This window comes from Heterodontus francisci, chromosome 38 (assembly GCF_036365525.1).
Source record: "Heterodontus francisci isolate sHetFra1 chromosome 38, sHetFra1.hap1, whole genome shotgun sequence".
NCBI classification, from domain to species: Eukaryota; Metazoa; Chordata; class Chondrichthyes; order Heterodontiformes; family Heterodontidae; genus Heterodontus; species Heterodontus francisci.
In genome coordinates this window covers 4,860,980-4,884,299 of record NC_090408.1, presented here as the reverse complement: position 1 = coordinate 4,884,299, position 23,320 = coordinate 4,860,980, and the positions used below count along the sequence as shown (strand labels likewise).

Genomic DNA, 23,320 nt, shown 5'->3' with positions numbered 1-23,320 from the left:
AGGGATCCGTGCTGGGACCACTGTTGTTTGTGATATACATAAATGATTTGGAGGAAAGTATAGGTGGTCTGATTAGCAAGTTTGCAGACGACACTAAGATTGGTGGAGTAGCAGATAGTGAAGGGGACTGTCAGAGAATACAGCAGAATATAGATGGACTGGAGAGTTGGGCAGAGAAATGGCAGATGGAGTTCAATCAGGGCAAATGCGAGGTGATGCATTTTGGAAGATCCAATTCAAGAGTGAACGATACAGTAAATGGAAAAGTCCTGGGGAAAATTGATGTACAGAGAGATTTGGGTGTTCAGGTCCATTGTTCCCTGAAGGTGGCTTCGCAGGTCAATAGAGTGGTCAAGAAGGCATACGGCATGCTTTCCTTCATCGGACGGGGTATTGAGTACAAGAGTTGGCAGGTCATGTTACAGTTGTATAGGACTTTGGTTCGGCCACATTTGGAATACTGCGTGCAGTTCTGATCGCCACATTACCAAAAGGATGTGGATGCTTTGGAGAGGGTGCAGAGGAGGTTCACCAGGATGTTGCCTGGTATGGAGGGCGCTGGCTACGAAGAGAGGTTGAGTAGATTAGGATTATTTTCATTAGAAAGACGGAGGTTGAGGGGGGACCTGATTGAGGTGTACAAAATCATGAGAGGTATAGACAGGGTGGATAGCAAGAAGCTTTTTCCCAGAGTGGGGGATTCAATTACAAGGGGACACGAGTTCAAAGTGAAAGGGGAAAAGTTTAGGGGGGATATGCGTGGAAAGTTCTTTCCGCAGAGGGTGGTGGGTGCCCGGAACGCATTGCCAGCGGAGGTGGTAGACGCGGGCATGATAGCGTCTTTTAAGATGTATCTGGACAGTCACATGAATGGGCAGGAAGTAAAGAGATACAGACCCTTAGAAAATAGGCGACAGGCTTAGATGGGGGATTTGGATCGGTGTAGGCTTGGAGGGCCGAAGGGCCTGTTCCTGTGCTGTAATTTTCTTTGTTCTTTGTTCTATTGGTAGAGAAATGGTGTTGGGGAAATTGATGGGATTGAAGGCTGCTAAAATCCCCAGGGCCTGATGGTCTGCATCCCAGAGTACTTAAGGAAGTGGGCCCAGAAATAGTGGATGCATTGGTGGTCATCTTCCAAGATTCTATAGACTCTGGAACAGTTCCTACAGATTGGAAGGTAGCTAATGTAACCCCACTATTTAAAAAGGGAGGTATAGAGAAAGCAGGTAATTATAGACCAGTCAGCCTGACGTCGGTAGTGGGGGAAATTGTAGAGTCCATTATCGAAGAGTTTATAGCAGAGCACTTGAAGAACAGGGGTAGAATCAGGCAGAATCAGCATGGATTTACGAAGGGGAAATCATGCTTGACAAATCTACTCGAATTCTTCGAGGATGTAACTAGTAGAGTTAATGAGGGGGAGCCAGTGGATGTGGTTTATTTGGAATTTCAGAAGGCTTTCGACAAAGGCCCACATAAGAGATTAGCGTACATAATTAAAGCGCATGGGATTGGGGGTAGTGTGTTGTGATGGATAGAAAATTGTTTGGCGGACAGGAAACAAAGAGTAGGGATAAATGGATCTTTTTCCGAATGACAGCAGTGAATAGTGGGGTTCCGCAGGGATCGGTGCTATGACCCCCACTATTCACAATATACATTAATGATTTTGATGAGTGAAGTAAATGTAATATCTCCAAATTTGCAGATGAGACAAAACTGGGTGGGAGGATGAGTTGTGAGGAGGATGCAGAGAGGCTTCAGGGTGATTTGGACAAGTAGAGTGAGTGGGCAAATGCATGGCAGATGCAGTATAATGTGGATAAATATGAGGTTATCCACGTTGGTAGCGAAAACAGTAAGGCAGATTATTATCTGAACGGCTATAAACTGAGAGAGGGGAATATGCAGCGAGACCTGGGTGTTCTTGAACACCAGTTGCTGAAGGTAAGCATGCAGGTGCAACAGGCGGTAAAAAAGGCAAATAGTATGTTGGCCTTCATAGCGAGAGGATTCGAGTACAGGAGCAGGGATGTCTTGCTGCAATTATACAGGGCCTTGGTGAGGCTACACCTGGAATATTGTGTGCTGTTTTGGTCTCCTTATCTGAGGAAGGTTGTTCTTGCTGTAGAGGGAGTGCAGCGAAGGTTTACCAGACTGATTCCTGGGGTGGTGGGACTGACGTATGAGGAGAGATTGAGTCGGTTAGGATTATATTTGCTGGAGTTCAGCAGAGTGAGGGGGGATCTCATAGAAACCTATAAAATTCTAACAGGACTTGACAGGGTAGATGCAGGAAGGATGTTCCCGATGGTGGGGGAGTCCAGAACCAGGGGTCATAGTCTAAGGATACGGGATAAACCTTTCAGGACTGAGATGAGGAGACATTTCTTCACCCAGAGAGTGGTGAGCCTGTGGAATTCGCCACCACAGAAAGCAGTTGAGGCCAAAAGATTGTATGTTTTCACGAAGGAGTTAGATATAGCTCTTGGGTCTAAAGGGATCAAAGGGTATGAGGCGAAAGCTGGAACAGGTTACTGAGTTGGATGATCAGCCATAATCATAATGAATAGCGGAGCAGGCTCGAAGGGCCGAATGATGTACTCCTGCTCCTATTTTCGATGTTTCTGTGTTACCTTGTACATATCGGTACCAATGACATAGCTAGGAAAAGGGATGAGGACCTGAAAAGCGAATATAGGGAGTTAGGTTGGAAGCTGAAAGGCAGGACGAGCAGAGTAGTAATCTCAGGATTGTTACCGGTGCCACGTGCTAGTGAGGCTGGAAACAGGGAGTGAGTGCAGCTGAACACGTGGCTACAGAACTGGTGTAGGAGGGAGGGATTCAGATATGTGGATCATTGGAATACCTTCTGGGGAAGGTGGGACCTGTACAAGAAGGACGGGTTGCATCTGAACTGGAGGGGCACCAATATCCTGGGCGGGAGGTTTGCTAGAGCTCTTCGGGAGGGTTTAAACTAGTTTGGCAGGAGGATGGGAACCGGAGGCACGGATCAGTGGATGGGGTAGCTGTTGAACAGGCAGATACAGAATGCAGAGAGTCTGTGAGGAAGGTTAGACAGTTGACAGGGCAAAGTTGCAGCCAGTATGATGGGTTGAAGTGTGTCTATTTTAACGCAAGAAGTGTCAGGAATAAGGGTGATGAACTTAGAGCATGGATCAGTACTTGGAGCTACGATGTTGTGGCCATTACGGAGACGTGGATATCACAAGGGCAGGAATGGATGTTGGATGTTCCAGGGTTTAGATGTTTCAAAAGGAATAGGGAGGAAGGTAAAAGAGGTGGGGGAGTGGCATTGTTAATCAGGGATAGTTTCACAGCTGCAGAAAGGGAGGTCGTCGAGGAGGGTTTGTCTACTGAGTCATTATGGGTGGAAGTCAGAAACAGGAAAGGAGCAGTCTCTTTGTTGGGAGTTTTTTATAGACCCCCCAATAGCAGCAGAGACATGGAGGAACAGATTGGGAGGCAGATTTTGGAAAGGTGCAGAAGTAACAGGGTTGTTGTCATGGGTAACTTCAACTTCCCTACTATTGATTGGAACCTCCTTAGTGCAAATAGTTTGGAGAGAGCAGTTTTTGTCAGGTGTGTCCAGGAAGGTTTTCTGACTCAATATGTAGATAGGCCGACTAGAGGGGAGACTATGTTGGACTTGGTGCTTGACAACGAACCAGGCCAGGTGGCAGATCTCTCGGTGGGAGAGCATTTCGGTGATAGTGATCACAACTCCCTGACCTTTACTATAGTCATGGAGAGAGACAGGACCAGACGGGATGGGAAAATATTTAATTGGGGGAGGGGGAATTACAATGCTATTAGGCAGGAACTGGGGAGCATAAATTGGGAACAGATGTTCTCAGGGAAATGCACGACAGAAATGTGGAGGTTGTTTCGGGAGCACTTGCGACTGCTGGATAGGTTTGTCTCAATGAGGCAGGGAAGGGATGGTAGGGTGAAGGAACCTTGGATGACAAGAGATGTGGAACAGCTAGTCAAGAGGAAGAAAGAAGCTTACTTAAGGTTGAGGAAGCAAGGATCAGACAGGGCTCTCGAGGGTTGCAAGGTAGCCAGGAAGGAACTGAAGAATGGACTTAGGAGAGCTAGAAGGGGACATGAAAAAGTCTTGGCGGGTAGGATTAAGGAAAATCCCAAGGCGTTCTACACTTATGTGAGGAACAAGAGGATGGCCAGATTGAGGGTGGGGCCGATCACGGATAGTGGAGGGAACTTGTGCCTGGAGTCGGAGGAGGTAGGGGAGGTCCTAAATGAATACTTTGCTTCAGTATTCACTAGTCAGAGAAACCTGGTCGTTTGTGAGGACAGCGTGGAACAGGCTGATATGCTTGAACAGGTTGATGTTAAGAGGGAGGATGTGCTGGAAATTTTGAATGATATGAGGACAGATAAGTCCCCGGGCCCAGACGGGATATACCCAAGGATATTACGGGAAGCGAGGGAAGAGATTGCCGCGCCTTTGGCGATGATCTTTGCGTCCTCACTGTCCACTGGAGTAGTACCAGATGATTGGAGGGTGGCAAATGTTGTTCCCTTGTTCAAGAAAGGGAATAGGGATAACCCTGGGAATTATAGACCAGTCAGTCTTACGTCGGTAGTGGGCAAATTATTGGAGAGGATTCTGAGAGACAGGATTTATGATTACTTGGAAAAGCATGGTTTGATTAGAGACAGTCAGCATGGCTTTGTGAGGGGCAGGTCATGCCTCACAAGCCTTATTGAATTCTTTGAAGATGTGACAAAATGCATTGATGAAGGAAGAGCAGTGGATGTGGTGTATATGGATTTTAGCAAGGCATTTGATAAGGTTCCCCATGGTAAGCTCATTCAGAAAGTAAGGAGGCATGGGCTACAGGGAAAGTTGGCTGTCTGGATACAAAATTGGCTGGCCCATAGAAGTCAGAGGGTGGTAGTAGATGGAAAGTATTCAGCATGGAGCTCGGTGACCAGTGGTGTTCCACAAGGATCTGTTCTGGGACCTCTGCTCTTTGTGATTTTTATAAATGACTTGGATGAGGAAGTGGCAGGCTGGGTTAGCAAGTTTGCCGATGACACGAAGGTTGCTGGAGTTGTGGATAGTGTGGAAGGCTGTTGTAGATTGCAACGGGACATTGACGAGATGCAGAGCTGGGCTGAGAAGTGGCAGGTGGAGTTCAACCTGGAAAAGTGTGAAGTGATTCATTTTGGAAGGTCGAATTTGAATGCGGAATACAGGCTTAAAGACAGGATTCTTGGTAGCGTGGAGGAACAGAGGGATCTTGGGGTCCATGTCCATAGATCGCTCAAAGTTGCCACCAAAGTTGATAGGGTTGTTAAGAAGGCGTATGGTGTGTTGGCTTTCCTTAACAAGGGGATTGAGTTTAAGAGCCGCGAGGTTATGCTGCAGCTCTATAAGGCCCTGGTTCGACCACACTTGGAATATTGTGTTCAGTTCTGGTCGCCTCATTATAGGAAGGATGTGGAAGCTTTAGAGAGGGTGCAGAGGAGATTTACCAGGATGCTGCCTGGACTGGAGGGCATGTCCTCTGAAGAAAGATTGAGGGAGCTAGGGCTTTTCTCATTGGAGCGAAAAAGGATGAGAGGTGACTTGATAGAGCGGTACAAGATGATGAGAGGCATAGATAGAGTCGATAGCCAGAGACTTTTTCCCAGGGTGGAAAGGGCTATCACCAGGGGGCATAATTTTAGGGTGATTGGAGGAAGGTTTCGGGGAGATGGCAGAGGTAGGTTCTTTACACAGAGAGTGGTGGGTGCTTGGAATGCGCTGCCAGCGGTGGTAGTAGAAGCAGATACATTAGGGGCATTTAAGCGACTCTTGGATAGGTACATGGATGATAGTAGAATGAAGGGTAGGTAGTTACTTAGATCTTAGAGTAGGTTAAAGGTTCGGCACAACATCGTGGGCTGAAGGGCCTGTACTGTGTTGTACTGTTCTATGTTCTTTCTCTGATGGGCCCTACCCTTAGTTATCCTCTTTGCTCTTAATATACTGATAAAACAAGGTTTTCCTTGATTTTACCTGCCAATAATTTTTCATTTCCTCTCTTTGCTTTCCTAATTACCTTTTTTACTTCATCCCTGCACTTTCTGTTATTCTCTAGGCTTTCTGAAGTATTAAGTTTGTTGTGACCGTTATAAGCTTTGTTTTTCTGCTTTATCTTACCCTGTATGCTTCTCGTTAACCAGGGGTCTCTAGATTTGGCCATACCAGATTTGTGGGAACATGTCTACACTTGGATATGTGGCTCTCTATCCCATCATCTAAGTCGGCAATAAATACGGTGAATAGTTGAGGGGCCAACATTGATCCTTGTGAGACACCACTAGTCACTCCCTGCCAATTGGAGTACCTGCCCATTATTCCTACTCTTTCTGTCTCCTTCTGCTCAGCCAATTTCCTAGTCTGTGCAATAATTTGTCTTCATTCTCTTCAAGGTTCTTCTGTTCCTCTACGGTCTTCCAATACCCTACCATTTATTGTGTATTCTCTTGCCTTGTTTGCTCTCCCCAAATGCATTACTTCACTTCTCTAGATTGAATTCGGGAGCTGAAAGCAGTCAGACCTGGGAGGGAGCACCGAGAACCAAGAGAGAATAAATACAGTGCCAGGCTTTGGGTCTTCACTGACCTTCGGCATCTGAGAGCAGTCAGACCTGCGAGGGAGCACCACGCGCTGACTGGGCTTGGAAAAAAATATTCGAGCGTTGATATCACAGGAAAGCTGTAAGGTGATTGGTTGGTGAGTAACTCCAGTTAGGGAATATTATTACGACCGAGGTGGAAGGAGTGCACTTTTTGTTCTAGTTCCAGTACTCCACAGGTCACAACATATATTTAATTTTTTTTCCCACTTACAGATACAGTCAATCATAGACTTTATTTTTATCGTAGAATAAAACACACCAACCAGGTTTCTTTAATAAATAACAAAATAGTTTATTATGAAACAAGTCTCAACCAGTAATAAAGCAAAACATAAACACACAGGTTGAAATATTAAAGTTCCCTTTTTATTTTAGCCCCTCACTCTCGCACACACATACACCAGTTAACCAGAAAAATAAAGGGATTCGTGTTTTAGAGCTCTATTACAAAAAAAGCAGACAGAAAAAGCACTTGGGTTAAATACTTGCTAATCCTTGAAGAAGGAAGAGAAGATATGGAAAGATGTCCTTTTGTTTTGGTTTGGCATCCCAAATGCGTATAGATGGCTGTCACTGGAGTCTTCCTAGCATAGTTCTTTTTAGGCGACGCTGAAGATCAGTTTGGGTAGGCTTCCAGGAAATGCATTAACAGAGGTTTCAGACACAGTCCTTACAGGAGGAAAGCAGCCACAGTTTCAGTCTGCTTCTTACACTTGCTTTTCAGCTTCTCAAGAGATGGAAAACTGGCAGGCTTTTCCAAACTGCTGGAACAGACTGAGTTGGGGTAGTTTGTTCTTCTTGGCAAGTTTTCCAAATGTCTATTCAAACCATTGTCCATATCCCAACTCACTGTCCAAAGCAAAACCATAAACAGTGTCACAAGAGACAAGCCTCCTGACCTCTATAAATCTTGACCTGTCACTTCACTGTACATATCTTCCCCAACTCAAAAACAACTCCTGCTGGGTAATTATTTGAAGATCGGTACCTTCCAGTAACTGTTTTTAGCACTCCTTGATCCTTCCAGTAATTGTTTGTTTTCAAAGCCAGACCTCTTAGTGACCCGTGTTTAAAAAAAAAACTCCCATGGACTCCTCTTCAGTTTTAAACCACAATGTTCAAAATTTACCAAAAAAAAGGAATCACTTGTAACAATATCTGTAAAAATCTAACTGCTGTTAGGGTACGTATGTTAATAGCTGGAAATTAATTAAATATTAAATAAAAATTTATGTACCTACCTAATTAATTATAGTTAATTGAGAGGCAAGCAGAAGTGAAGTAAACTGGTGTATCTGTTCTGTTTTATTTTTAATTGGTAAGGTTTATTGTATTACCAAGGTTTAAATTAGAGCAGTAAGTGCTGGTGAGGAGAGGCTTAATTCCAAAGTTAATTAAACAATTAGTTACTTAAAACACAATACGGATGACTGGGTAGATGATGTGTTGCAGCTGCAGTATGTGGGAGCTCATGGACACCAGTGTGATTCACAGTAGCCACATCTGCAGTAAGTGGCTGTGGCTCAAGAAGCTTTGGCTCAGAGTCAGTGAACTGGAGGCTGAGCTACAGACACTGCGATGCATCAGGGAGGGGGAAGTTACCTGGACACTTTGTTCCAGAAGGCAGTCAGACCCCAAAGGATAGGGTCTTTTGATTTTGGTCAGTCATTTGGGACAGGAGGATGTGACTGCAACTGAGGCTGGTAACAGGATCGAGAAGGCAAAATGGAGGAGACTCAGCCCTTGCAGTTGTCCAACAGGTTTGAGGTTCTTTCAGCTTGAGGAATGAGAGTGGAAACTGCAGGGTTGTTGAGAAAACTGACCATGCCACCATGGTGCAGAAAGCCATTTCGGAAGGGGGAGTAAATAAGAATGTAGTGGTAGTAGGGGACAGTATAGTCAGGGGGTTCTCTGCAGGCAAGAGTGAGAGTCCAGAAGGCTGTGTTGCCTGCCTGTTGCCAGGGTTCGGGAGATCTGCTCAGAGATGGAGAGGAACTTGCAATGGGAGGGGGAGGATCCAGTTGTTGTGAACCACAACAACGTAGGTAGGACTAGGAAAGAGGTTCAGCACAGAGTGTATAAGCAGCTAGGGGCTAAATAAAAAAGCAGAACCTCGAAGATAATAATCTCTGGATTATGAACTGAGCGAACAAATTGACGTAAGGCAAATAAGATTGGACAGTTAAATGTGTGGGAGAAATGGGTTTCGATTCATGGGGCACTGGCACCAGTACTGGGGAAAGTGGGAGCTGTACCGTTGGGATGGTCTTCACCTGAGCCCGTGCTGGGACCAGTGTTCTGGCGAGTGGTATAACTAGGGCAGTAGAGTGGGTTTTAAACTAAATAATGGGGTGAGGGATCAAGTGAAAGAAGGTATGATAAATTAAAGAGAGAGAACAAGGCAAGAGAACAAAGTAGCAAAAGGGAAATAATCAGTTTGGCTGGAAGGGACAGAATGTACAAAGTTGAGTGTGCAAGCAGTTACGGCTAGTGGTTGCGTAAATAGTAAAAAGACCGAACTAAAGGCTCTGTATTTCTGTGTGGCATTCGTAACAAAACAAATGAATTGAAACCTCGGTTAGAAATAAATGTGTATGATCTGATGGCCATTACAGAGATATGGCTGCAAGATGGCAGGCTGGGACCTGAATATTCAAGGGTACATGACATTTTGAAATGACAGGAAACTAGGAAAAGATGGAGGGATGGGTCTGTTAATTAAAGATGACAATACAATAGAGAGAGGTGACCTTAGTTCTAAAAACCAAGATGTAGAATCAGTTTTGGTAGAGATAAGAAATAGTAAAGGTAGGAAGTCACTTGTGGGAGTTGTTTATAGTCCCCCTAACAGTAACCACACTGTAAGACAGGGTACACTGGAAGAAAAAATGGAGGCTTGTGAAAAAGGTACAACGATAATCATGGGTGATTTTAATCTATAGATAGATTGAATGAATCAAATTGTCGAAGGTAGCCTGGAAGATGAGTTCATGGAGTGTTTTCGCGACAGTTTCCTACAGCAGCGTGTTCTGGAGCCAGTCAGAGAGCAGGCTACTCTAGATCTGATAATGTGTCACGAGAAAGGATTAATTAATGACCTTATAGTAAAGGCACCCCTAGGTGGCAGCAATCACAGCATGATTGAAATTCGCATTCAGTTTGAGGATCTAAGACTAGTGTTTTAAACTTAAAGAAGGGTAATTATGAGGGGCTGAGGACACAGCTGGCTAAAGTAAACTGGGAGATTAAGTTGAGATAGATCATTAGAGATGCAGTGGCAGACATTTAAGGAGATATTTCATAACACTCAGCAAAGATGCATATCAGTGAGAAATAAAGATTCTAGGAGAAGCATGCACCATGCGTGGCTAACGAAGGAAGTTAAAGATAGTATCAAACTGAAAGAAAAAGGATACAATTCAGCAAAGAGTGGTGGCAGGTCAGAAAATTGGACCGAATATTAAAAGAAAGCAAAGAATGGCGAAAAGAGAGAGAAATTGGAGTACGAGAGAAAACTAGCTAGAAATATAAAAACGGATACTAAGAGTTTCTACAGCTATTTAGAAAGGAAAAGAGTAAGTAAAGTGAGTGGTCCTCCAGAGGGCGAATCTGGGGAGTTAATAATGTAAAATAATGGTGGATGAACTGAACAGATATTTGCATTTGTACATCCCAGAAGTACTTGTGAATCAAAAGTTGAAAGGTAGAGAGGAACGTAAAACAATTATTATCACCAGGGAAAGGATGCTGAGAAATTTATTAGAGCCAAAAGCTGACAAGTCCCCAGGTCCTGATGGACTTCATCCTAGGGTCTTAAAAGAAGTGGCCGCCTAGATTCTGGAAAGGTCCAATCAAATTGGAAGGTAGAAAATTAGGGCTGCAATGGTTAGCACCGCAGCCTTACAGCTCCAGCGACCCGGGTTCGGTTCTGGGTACTGCCTGTATGGAGTTTGCAAGTTCTCCCTGTGACCGCTTGAGTTTCTACCGGGCGTTCCGGTTTCCTCCCACTGCCAAAGACTTGCAGGTTGATAGGCAAATTGGCCATTGTAAATTGCCCCTAGTGTAGGTAGGAGAATTATGCGGATGTGGTAGGGAATATGGGATTAATGTTCTTCTTTCTTTTGGGCCTCCTTATCTCGAGAGACAATGGATACGCGCCTGGAGGTGGTCAGTGGTTTGTGAAGCAGCGCCTGGAGTGGCTATAAAGGCCAATTCTGGAGTGACAGGCTCTTCCACAGGTGCTGCAGAGAAATTTGTTTGTCGGGGCTGTTGCACAGTTGGCTCTCCCCTTGCGCCTCTGTCTTTTTTCCTGCCAATTACTAAGTCTCTTCGACTCGCCACAATTTAGCCCTGTCTTTATGGCTGCCCGCCAGCTCTGGCGAATGCTGGCAACTGACTCCCACGACTTGTGATCAATGTCACACGATTTCATGTCGCATTTGCAGACGTCTTTATAGCGGAGACATGGACGGCCGGTGGGTCTGATACCAGTGGCGAGCTCGCTGTACAATGTGTCTTTGGGGATCCTGCCATCTTCCATGCGGCTCACATGGCCAAGCCATCTCAAGCGCCGCTGACTCAGTAGTGTGTATAAGCTGGGGGTGTTGGCCGCTTCAAGGACTTCTGTGTTGGAGATATAGTCCTGCCACCTGATGCCAAGTATTCTCCGAAGGCAGCGAAGATGGAGTGAATTGAGACATCGCTCTTGGCTGGCATACGTTGTCCAGGCCTCGCTGCCGTAGAGCAAGGTACTGAGGACACAGGCCTGATACACTCGGATTTTTGTGTTCTGTGTCAGTGCGCCATTTTCCCACACTCTCTTGGCCAGTCTGGACATAGCAGTGGAAGCCTTACCCATGCGCTTGTTGATTGCTGCATCTAGAGACAGGTTACTGGTGATAGTTGAGCCTAGGTAGGTGAACTCTTGAACCACTTCCAGAGCGTGGTCGCCAATATTGATGGATGGAGCATTTCTGACGTCCTGCCCCATGATGTTCGTTTTCTTGAGGCTGATGGTTAGGCCAAATTCATTGCAGGCAGCCGCAAACCTGTCGATGAGACTCTGCAGGCACTCTTCAGTGTGAGATGTTAAAGCAGCATCGTCAGCAAAGAGGAGTTCTCTGATGAGGACTTTCCGTACTTTGGACTTCGCTCTTAGACGGGCAAGGTTGAACAACCTGCCCCCTGATCTTGTGTGGAGGAAAATTCCTTCTTCAGAGGATTTGAACGCATGTGAAAGCAGCAGGGAGAAGAAAATCCCAAAAAGTGTGGGTGCGAGAACACAGCCCTGTTTCACACCACTCAGGATAGGAAAGGGCTCTGATGAGGAGCCACCATGTTGAATTGTGCCTTTCACATTGTCATGGAATGAGGTGATGATACTTAGTAGCTTTGGTGGACATCTGATCTTTTCTAGTAGTCTGAAGAGACCACGTCTGCTGACGAGGTCAAAGGCTTTGGTGAGATCAATGAAAGCAATGTAGAGGGGCATCTGTTGTTCACGGCATTTCTCCTGTATCTGACGAAGGGAGAACAGCATGTCAATGGTCGATCTCTCTGCACAAAAGCCACACTGTGCCTCAGGGTAGACGCGCTCGGCCAGCTTCTGGAGCCTGTTCAGAGCGACTCGAGCAAAGACTTTCCCCACTATGCTGAGCAGGGAGATTCCACGGTAGTTGTTGCAGTCACCGCGGTCACCTTTGTTTTTATAGAGGGTGATGATATTGGCATCGCGCATGTCCTGGGGTACTGCTCCCTCGTCCCAGCACAGGCATAGCAGTTCATGTAGTGCTGAGAGTATAGCAGGCTTGGCACTCTTGATTATTTCAGGGGTAATGCTGTCCTTCCCAGGGGCTTTTCCACTGGCTAGAGAATCAATGGCATCACTGAGTTCCGATTTTGTTGGCTGTACGTCCAGCTCATCCATGACTGGTAGAGGCTGGGCTGCATTGAGGGCAGTCTCAGTGACAGCATTCTCCCTGGAGTACAGTTCGAGGTAGTGCTCAACCCAGCGGTCCATCTGTTTGCATTGATCAGTGATTATGTCCCCCGATTTAGATTTGAGGGGGGCGATCTTCTTGATGGTTGGCCCAAGAGCTCTCTTCATGCCATCATACATTCCTCTGATGTTTCCGGTGTCTGAAGCCAGCTGAATATGACTGCATAGGTGTTGCCAGTAGTCGTTTGCGCAACGCCTAGCTGTTCTTTGTGCAGTACTTCTGGCTGCTTTAAGTGCTGCGGATGTTAAATCGCTGGGGGCTTTCTTGTAGTTCAACAGTGCAATGCGCTTAGCGGCTATGACAGGTTCCAGCTCTATGCGCCATGGAGAGGTCACTCCATAGTTGCCTCACAGCGACTAAAACAACACGGAAGGCAGCAGTTACGGGTTATAAGTCCAGATAAATTGACGTAGAAACTGGGCGCCACGGGTTGCCTTTGTCGGTGGGAGAGGTCATTGCACCTCACTGGACAGCTACCGCCCGCCTCAAACCGGGCAGCCCCCGGTCAATAAGGTTCTGTCCCGCCACAGTCTGCCTGCTTCAATGGGTGCTTGGAGCTCAGGGTCATTGCCCGAAAGGTGGACTGATACACCGCACCAAACAACATGAAAAAAGGAAAGAAGGTACCAGCCCTTCGCTTTGCAAGCTGGAACGTCAGAACTATGTGTCCTGGCCTGTCGGAAGACCTTACACAAATCAACGATTCTCGGAAGACCGCCATCATTAACAACGAGCTCAGTAGATTCAATGTGGACATTGCAGCACTTCAGGAGACTCGCCTCCCCGCGAGTGGCTCTCTAGCAGAGCAAGACTACACCTTCTTCTGGCAGGGCAGGGATCCTGAAGAACCAAGACAGCATGGAGTGGGCTTCACCATCAGAAACTCCTTGCTCAGCATGATAGAGCCTCCCTCAAATGGCTCGGAACGCATACTGTCCATCCGACTGCTCACCACCTCTGGTCCAGTACACCTACTCAGCATCTATGCTCCAACACTCTGCTCCCCACCTGAAGCTAAAGACCAGTTCTATGAACAACTCCATAACATTAGCAGCATCCCCAACACCGAACACCTATTCCTGCTGGGGGACTTTAATGCCAGGGTTGGGGCCGACCATGACTCATGGCCCTCCTGCCTTGGGCGCTATGGCGTTGGAAGGATGAATGAGAACGGGCAGAGACTGCTTGAGTTGTGTACCTATCATAACCTCTGCATCACCAACTCGTTCTTTCACACTAAACCCTGTCACCAGGTTTCATGGAGGCATCCAAGATCGCGTCGTTGGCACCAGCTAGACCTCATTGTCACAAGGCGAGCCGCCTTAAACAGTGTTCAAATCACACGCAGCTTCCACAGTGCAGACTGCGACACCGACCACTCCCTGGTGTGCAGCAAGGTTAGACTCAGACCAAAGAAGTTGCATCATTCCAAGCAGAAGGGCCACCCGCGCATCAACACGAGCAGAATTTCTCACCCACAGCTGTTACAAAAATTTCTAAATTCACTAGTAACAGCCCTTCAAAACACTCCCACAGGGGATGTTGAGACCAAGTGGGCCCACATCACAGACGCCATCTATGAGTCAGCTTTGACCACCTACGGCAGAAGTGCGAAGAGAAATGCAGACTGGTTTCAATCTCATAATGAAGAGCTGGAACCTGGGATTAATGTAGTATTAGTATAAATGGGTGGTTGATGGTCGGCACAGACTTGGTGGGCCGAAGGGCCTGTTTCAGTGCTGTATCTCTCTGACTCTATGACTCTAAAATGCAACTCCGCAATTCAAGAAAGGAGGAAGACAGAAAGCAGGAAACTACAGGCCAGTTAGCTTAACATCTGTCACAGGGAAAATGCTGGAATCTATTATTAAGGAGTCTATAGTAGGTCATTTAGAAAATCTCAATGCAATCAGACAGAGTCAGCATGGATTTGTGAAAGGGAAATCGTGCATGACTAATTAATTAGAGTTCTTTGAGAAAGTAACAAGCAACGTGAATAAAGGAGAACCTGTGTGGTATACTTGGATTTCCAGAAGGCATTTGACAAGGTGCTACATCAAAGGTTACTAAACAAAATAACAGCCCATGTAATATAATAAAAACAAAATACTGCAGATGCTGGAAATCTGAAATAAAAAAAAGAAATGCAGGAAATACTCATCAGGTCTGACAGCATCTGTGGAGAGAGAAGCAGAGTTAACGTTTCAGGTCAGTGACCTTTCATCAGAACTGGCAAATGATAGAAATGTAATAGGCTTTAAGCAGATAAAGTGGGGGTGAGACGAGAGATAACAAAGGGCAAGGTGTTGATAGGACAGAGAGTCACAGCGAATAACTGAATTGAAAGTCATTGAGCAAAGGCAAACGGTATGTTAATAGTGTGTTGAAAGACAAAGTGTTAGAGCAGAGAGGGTGTTAATTGACAGAAAAATGAACAGCCCTGGCCCAAAGCACAAACATGAAAACAAAAGTGGGTAAGCACGTGGTTAAAAAAAAAATGATGAAACTAACTAAAATAAAATAAATAAATAAAAATAATAAGTAATAAGAAAGAAAAAACAACTAAAATGAAAAGGGGGGCCCGTCATGGTCTGAAATTATTGAACTCAGTGTTCAGTCCAGCAAGCTGTAGTGTGCCGAATCGGCAAATGAGATGTTGTTCCTCGAGCTTGCGTTGATGTTCACTGGAACACTGCAGCAATCCCAGTGCAGATGTGGGCATGCAGTGGGTTGCGTTAAAACGGCAAGCAACCGGAAGCTCGCGGTCATGCTTTCAGACTGAGCAGAGGTGTTCCGTGAGGTGGTCACCCAGTCTGCGTTTGGTCTCCCTAATGTAGGGGAGACCACATTGTGAGCAGAGAATACAGTATACTAAATTCAAAGAAGTACAAGTAAATCGCTGCTTCACCTGAAAGGAGTGTTTGGGGCCTTAGATAGTGAGGAGAGAGGAGGTCAAAGGGCAGGTGTTGCACCTCCTGCGATTGCATGGGAAGGGGACGAGGTGTTGGGGGTAATGGAGGAGTGGACCAGGGTGTTGTGGAGGGAAGGATCTCTTCGGAATGCTGACAGGGGAGGGGAAGAGAAGATACATTTGGTAGTGGCATCACTTTGGATCTGGCGGAAATGGCGGAGGATGATCCTTTGGATGTGGAGGCTGGTCGGGTGGAAAGTGAGGACAAGGGGAACCCTGTCGAGGTCTGGGAGGGAGGGGAAGGGGTGAAGGTAGAGGTGTGGGAAATGGGCCAGACCGGTCGAGGGCTCTGTCAACCACAGTGGGGGTGGAATCCTCGGTTGAGGAAAAACGAAGAGCCCATGGTATATGGGATAACATATTAGCATGGATAGATGATTGGTTAGCTAGCAGGAAGCAGTAGGCATAAATGGGTCGCTTTCAGATTAGCAAGCTGTGGAGTGCCACAGGGGTCAGTCCTGGGGCGTCAACTTTACAATCTACATCAATGACTTGGATGAAGGGGCAGAATGTATGGTTGCTAAATTTGCTGATGAGACAAAGATAGGCGGGAGAGTAAGTTGTGAAGAGGACATCAGGAGTCTGCAAAGGGATATAAATAGGTTGTGAGTAGGCAATAATTTGGCAGATGGAGTATAATGTGGGAAAGTGTAAACTTTCTTATTAGAATTAGAATATTACAGCGCAGTACAGGCCCTTCGGCCCTCGATGTTGCGCCGACCTGTGAAACCATCAGACCAACACTATTCCATTTTCATCCATATGTCTATCCAATGACCACTTAAATGCCCTTAAAGTTGGCGAGTCTGCTCTCTGAGTAAAGAAACTACCTCTGACATCTGTCCTATATCTATCACCTCTCAACTTAAAGCTATGACCCCTCGTGTTTGCCATCACCATCCGAGGAAAAAGACTCTCACTATCCACCCTATCTAACCCTCTGATTATCTTATATGTCTCTATTAAATCACCTCTCCTCCTCCTTCTCTCCAACGATTGAGGTTCACAAGGAAGAGGTGTTAGCAATTTTGGAAAGTGTGAAAATAGCTAAGTCCCCTGGGCCAGATGGGATTTATCCTAGGATTCTCTGGGAAGCCAGGGAGGAGATTGCAGAGCCTTTGTCCTTGATTTTTATGTCGTCATTGTCGACAGGAATAGTGCCGGAAGACTGGAGGATAGCAAATGTTGTTCCCTTGTTCAAGAAGGGGAGTAGAGACAACCCTGGTAATTATAGACCTGTGAGCCTTACTTCGGTTGTGGGTAAAATGTTGGAAAAAGTTATAAGAGATAGGATTTATAATCATCTTGAAAAGAATAAATTCATTAGAGATAGTCAGCACGGTTTTGTGAAGGGTAGGTCGTGCCTCACAAACCTTATTGAGTTTTTTGACAAGGTGACCAAACAGGTGGATGAGGGTAAAGCCGTGGATGTGGTCCATATGGATTTCAGTAAGGCGTTTGATAAGGTTCCCCACGGTAGGCTATTGCAGAAAATACAGAAGTATGGGATTGAAGGTGAATTAGTGCTTTGGATCAGAGATTGGCTAGCTGAAAGAAGACAGAGGGTGGTGGTTGATGGTAAATGTTCATCCTGGAGTATAGTTTCTAGTGGTGTACCGCAAGGATCTGTTTTGGGGCCACTGCTGTTTGTCAATTTATAAATGACCTGGATGAGGGTGTAGAAGGGTGGGTTAGTAAATTTGCGGGTGACACGAAGGTCGGTGGAGTTGTGGATCGTGCCGAAGGATGTTGCAGGTTACAGAGGGACATAGATAGGCTGCAGAGCTGGGCTGAGAGATGGCAAATGGAGTTTAATGTTGAGAAGTGTGAGGTGATTCACTTCGGAAGGAGTAACAGGATTGCAGAATACTGGGCTAATGGGAAGATTCTTGGTAGTGTAGATGAGCAGAGAGATCTTGGTGTCCAGGTACATAAATCCCTGAAAGTTGCCACCCAGGTTAATAGAGCTGTTAAGAAGGCATATGGTGTGTTAGCTTTTATTAGTAGGGGGATCGAGTTTAGGAGCCACGAGGTCATGCTGCAGCTGTACAGAACTCTGGTGCGGCCGCACCTGGAGTCTTGCGTGCAGTTCTGGTCACCGCATTATAGGAAGGATGTGGAAGCTTTGGAAAAGGTGCAGAGGAGATTTACTAGGATGTTGCCTGGTATGGAGGGAAGGTCTTACGAGGAAAGGCTGAGGGACTTGAGGTTGTTTTCATTAGAGAGAAGGAGGAGAAGAGGTGACTTAATTGAGACATATAAGATAATCAGAGGGTTGGACAGGGTGGATAGTGAGAGCCTTTTTCCTCGGATGGTGATGGCAAACACGAGGGGACATAGCTTTAAGTTGAGGGGTGATAGATATAGGACAGATGTCAGAGGTAGTTTCTTTACACAGAGAGTAGTAGGGGCGTGGAACGCCCTGCCTGCAACAGTAGTAGACTCGCCAACTTTAAGGGCATTTAAGTGGTCATTGGATAGACATATGGATGAAAATGGTATAGTGTAGGTCAGATGGTTTCACAGGTCGGCGCAACATCGAGGGCTGAAGGGCCTGTACTGCGCTGTAATGTTCTATCTTTCCTATAATGCGGTGACCAGAACTGCACGCAATACTCCAGGTGCGGTCTCACCAGAGTTTTGTACAGCTGCAGCATGACCTCGTGGCTCTGAAACTCGATCCCCCTACTAATAAAAGCTAACACACCATATGCCTTCTTAACAGCCCTATTAACCTGGGTAGCAACCTTCAGGGATTTATGTACCTGGACACCAAGATCTCTCTGTTCATCGACACTACCAAGAATCTTCCCATTAGCCCAGTACTCTGCATTCCTGTTACTCCTTCCAAAGTGAATCACCTCACACTTTTCCGCATTAAACTCCATTTGCCATCTCTCAGCCCAGCTCTGCAGCCTATCTATGTCCCTCTGTACCCTACAACATCCTTCGGCACTATCCACAACTCCACCGACCTTAGTGTCATCCGCAAATTTACTAACCCACCCTTCTACACCCTCTTCCAGGTCATTTATAAAAATGACAAACAGCAGTGGCCCCAAAACAGATCCTTGCGGTACACCACTAGTAACTAAACTCCAGGATGAACATTTGCCATCAATCACCACCCTCTGTCTTCTTTCAGCTAGCCAATTTCTGATCCAAAGCTCTAAATCACCTTCAACCCCATACTTACGTATTTTCTGCAATAGCCTACCGTGGGGAACCTTATCAAACGCCTTACTGAAATCCATATGCACCACATCCACTGCTTTACCCTCATCCACCTGTTTGGTCACCTTCTCGAAAAACTCAATAAGGTTTGTGAGGCACGACCTACCCACCACAAAACCGTGCTGACTATCGCTAATGAACTTATTCTTCTCTAGATGATTATAAATCCTGTCTCTTATAACCTTTTCCAACATTTTACCCACAACCGAAGTAAGGCTCACAGGTCTATAATTACCAGGGCTGTCTCTACTCCCCTTCTTGAACAAGGGGACAACATTTGCTATCCTCCAGTCTTCCGGTACTATTCCTGACGACAATGACGACATAAAGATCAAGGACAGAGGCTCTGCAATCTCCTCCCTAGCTTCCCAGAGAATCCTAGGATAAATCCCATCTGGCCCAGGGGACATATCTATTTTCACACTTTCCAAAATTGCTAACACCTTCTCCTTGTGAACCTCAATCCCATCTAGCCTAGTAGCCTGAATCTCAGTATTCTCCTCGACAACATTTTCTTTCTCTACTGTAAATACTGACGCAAAATATTCATTTAACGCTTCCCCTATCTCCTCTGATTCCACACACAACTTCCCACTACTATCCTTGATTGGCCCTAATCTAACTCTAGTCATTCTTTTATTCCTGATATACCTATAGAAAGCCTTAGGGTTTTCCCTGATCCTATCCGCCAATGACTTCTCGTGTCCTCTCCTTGCTCTTCTTAGCTCTCCCTTTAGATCCTTCCTGGCTAGCTTGTAACTCTCAAGCGCCCTAACTGAGCCTTCACATCTCATCCTAACATAAGCCTTCTTCTTCCTCTTGACAAGCTCATCAACTTCTTTAGTAAACCACGGCTCCCTCGCTCGACAACTTCCTCCCTGCCTGACAGGTACATACTTATCAAGGACACGCAGTAGCTGCTCCTTGAATAAGTTCCACATTTCGATTGTTCCCATCCCCTGCAGTTTCCTTCCCCATCCTACGCATTCTAAATCTTGCCTAATCGCATCATAATTTCCTTTCCCCCAGCTATAATTCTTGCCCTGCGGTATATACCTGTCCCTGCCCATCGCTAAGGTAAACCTAACCGAATTGTGATCACTATCACCAAAGTGCTCACCTACATCTAAATCTAACACCTGGCCGGGTTCATTACCCAGTACCAAATCCAATGTGGCATCGCCCCTGGTTGGCCTGTCTACATACTGTGTCAGAAAACCCTCCTGCACACATTGGACAAAAACTGACCCATCTAAAGTACTCGAACTATTGTATTTCCAGTCAATATTTGGAAAGTTAAAGTTCCCCATAACAACTACCCTGTTACTCTCGCCCCTGTCGAGAATCATCTTCGCTATCCTTTCCTCTACATCTCTGGAACTATTCGGAGGTCTATAGAAAACTCCCAACAGGGTGACCTCTCCTCTCCTGTTTCTAACCTCGGCCCATACTACCTCAGTAGACGAATCCTCAAACGTCCTTTCTGTCGCTGTAATACTCTCCTTGATTAACAATGCCACACCCCCCCCCCCTCTTTTACCATCTTCTCTGTTCTTACTGAAACATCTAAATCCCGGAACCTGCAACATCCATTCCTGCCCCTGCTCTACCCATGTCTCCGAATTGGCCACTACATCGAGATCCCAGGTACCAACCCATGCTGCAAGCTCACCCACCTTATTCCGGATGCTCCTGGCGTTGAAGTAGACACACTTTAAACCAGGTTCTTGCTTGCCAGTGCCCTCTTGCGTCCTTGTAACCTTATCCCTGACCTCACTACTCTCAACATCCTGTACACTGGCACTACAATTTAGGTTCCCATTCCCCTGCTGAATTAGTTTAAACCCCCCCCCCCGAAGAGCACTAGCAAATCTCCCCCCCAGGATATTGGTACCCTTCCGGTTCAGGTGAAGACTATCCTGTTTGTAGAGGTCCCACCTACCCCAGAAAGAGCCCCAATTATCCAGGAAACCAAAACCCTCCCTCCTACACCATCCCTGCAGCCACGTGTTCAACTCCTCTCTCTCCCTATTCCTCGCTTCGCTATCACGTGGCACAGGCAACAACCCAGAGATAACAACTCTGTTTGTTCTCGCTCTGAGCTTCCACCCTAGCTCTCTGAATTTCTGTCTTAAATCCCCATCTCTCTTCCTACCTATGTCGTTGGTGCCTATGTGGACCACGACTTGGGGCTGCTCCCCCTCCCCCTTAAGGATCCCAAAAACACGATCCGAGACATCACGAACCCTGGCACCTGGGAGGCAACACGCCAACCGTGACTCTCTCTCGTTCCCACAGAACCTCCTATCTGTTCCCCTAACTATGGAGTCCCCAATGACTAATGCTCTGCTCCTCTTCCCCCTTCCCTTCTGAGCAACAGGGACAGACTCTGTGCCAGATACCTGTACCCCATTGCTTACCCCTGGTAAGTCATCCCCCGCAACAGTATCCAAACCGGTATACCTGTTGTTGAGGGAAACGGCCACAGGGGATCCCTGCACTGCCTGCTGCTTCCCTCTCCTTCCCCTGACGGTAACCCATCTACCTACTTCTTTTACCTGAGGTGTGACTACCTCCCCATAACTCCTCTCAATAACCCCCTCCGCCTCCCGAATGATCCGAAGTTCATCCAGCTCCAGTTCCCTAACGCGGTTCTCGAGGAGCTGGAGTTGGGTGCACTTCCCGCAGATGCAGTCAGCAGGGACACTCTTGGCGACCCTTACCTCCCACGTTCTGCAGGAGGAACATACAACTGCCTTAACTTCCATTTCCACTATTCTAAATTCTAAATTCCTTTATTCTAAATAAAGGCTCCAGAAGCTGGCCGAGCGCGTCTACCCTGAGGCACAGTGTGGCTTTCGTGCAGAGAGATCGACTATTGACATGCTGTTCTCCCTTCGTCAGATACAGGAGAAATGCCGTGAACAACAGATGCCCCTCTACATTGCTTTCATTGATCTCACCAAAGCCTTTGACCTCGTCAGCAGACGTGGTCTCTTCAGACTACTAGAAAAGATCGGATGTCCACCAAAGCTACTAAGTATCATCACCTCATTCCATGACAATATGAAAGGCACAATTCAACATGGTGGCTCCTCATCAGAGCCCTTTCCTATCCTGAGTGGTGTGAAACAGGGCTGTGTTCTTGCACCCACACTTTTTGGGATTTTCTTCTCCCTGCTGCTTTCACATGCGTTCAAATCCTCTGAAGAAGGAATTTTCCTCCACACAAGACCAGGGGGCAGGTTGTTCAACCTTGCCCGTCTAAGAGCGAAGTCCAAAGTACGGAAAGTCCTCATCAGAGAACTCCTCTTTGCTGACGATGCTGCTTTAACATCTCACACTGAAGAATGCCTGCAGAGTCTCATCGACAGGTTTGCGTCTGCCTGCAATGAATTTGGCCTAACCATCAGCCTCAAGAAAACGAACATCATGGGGCAGGATGTCAGAAATGCTCCATCCATCAATATTGGCGACCACGCTCTGGAAGTGGTTCAAGAGTTCACCTACCTAGGCTCAACTATCACCAGTAACCTGTCTCTAGATGCAGAAATCAACAAGCGCATGGGTAAGGCTTCCACTGCTATGTCCAGACTGGCCAAGAGAGTGTGGGAAAATGGCGCACTGACACGGAACACAAAAGTCCGAGTGTATCAGGCCTGTGTCCTCAGTACCTTGCTCTACGGCAGCGAGGCCTGGACAACGTATGCCAGCCAAGAGCGACGTCTCAATTCATTCCATCTTCGCTGCCTTCGGAGAATACTTGGCATCAGGTGGCAGGACTATATCTCCAACACAGAAGTCCTTGAAGCGGCCAACACCCCCAGCTTATACACACTACTGAGTCAGCGGCGCTTGAGATGGCTTGGCCATGTGAGCCGCATGGAAGATGGCAGGATCCCCAAAGACACATTGTACAGCGAGCTCGCCACTGGTATCAGACCCACCGGCCGTCCATGTCTCCGTTATAAAGACGTCTGCAAACGCGACATGAAATCGTGTGACATTGATCACAAGTCGTGGGAGTCAGTTGCCAGCATTCGCCAGAGCTGGCGGGCAGCCATAAAGACAGGGCTAAATTGTGGCGAGTCGAAGAGACTTAGTAGTTGGCAGGAAAAAAGACAGAGGCGCAAGGGGAGAGCCAACTGTGCAACAGCCCCAACAAACAAATTTCTCTGCAGCACCTGTGGAAGAGCCTGTCACTCCAGAATTGGCCTTTATAGCCACTCCAGGCGCTGCTTCACAAACCACTGACCACCTCCAGGCGCGTATCCATTGTCTCTCGAGATAAGGAGGCCCAAAAGAAAAGAAAATTCCCAACAAATCTACTGAAAAACCAAAAAAAAAGTCAAAACTTGTTAGGTTAGCAATCCAACGGACAGAACTTCTTAAATAAAAAGCTTACCTTATCAACACACCAGAGTCCTTTTTTTTTTTAT

General features: G+C 46.5%; 1 protein-coding gene across 4 annotated transcripts in view; it reads left to right on the top strand.

The window, feature by feature from the left end:
* The window catches only part of LOC137352293 (zinc finger protein 583-like), a 62,612-nt gene that overhangs the window by 32,458 nt on the left and 6,834 nt on the right, over positions 1-23,320 (top strand). The window contains exon 3 of one of the 4 annotated variants that reach the window (XR_010969670.1): positions 6,567-6,772. The exons of 2 other annotated variants lie outside the window; for them this stretch is intronic. Coding sequence is in view for 1 of the 2 variants with exons in the window: in XM_068017579.1 (XP_067873680.1) it covers positions 21,692-21,891 (200 nt within the window). In the remaining variant the exon portion in view is untranslated. Of the gene's footprint in view, positions 1-6,566; positions 6,773-21,691; positions 22,279-23,320 lie in introns of those variants that run through there. One more of the 4 variants, XM_068017579.1, reaches the window with a different exon arrangement.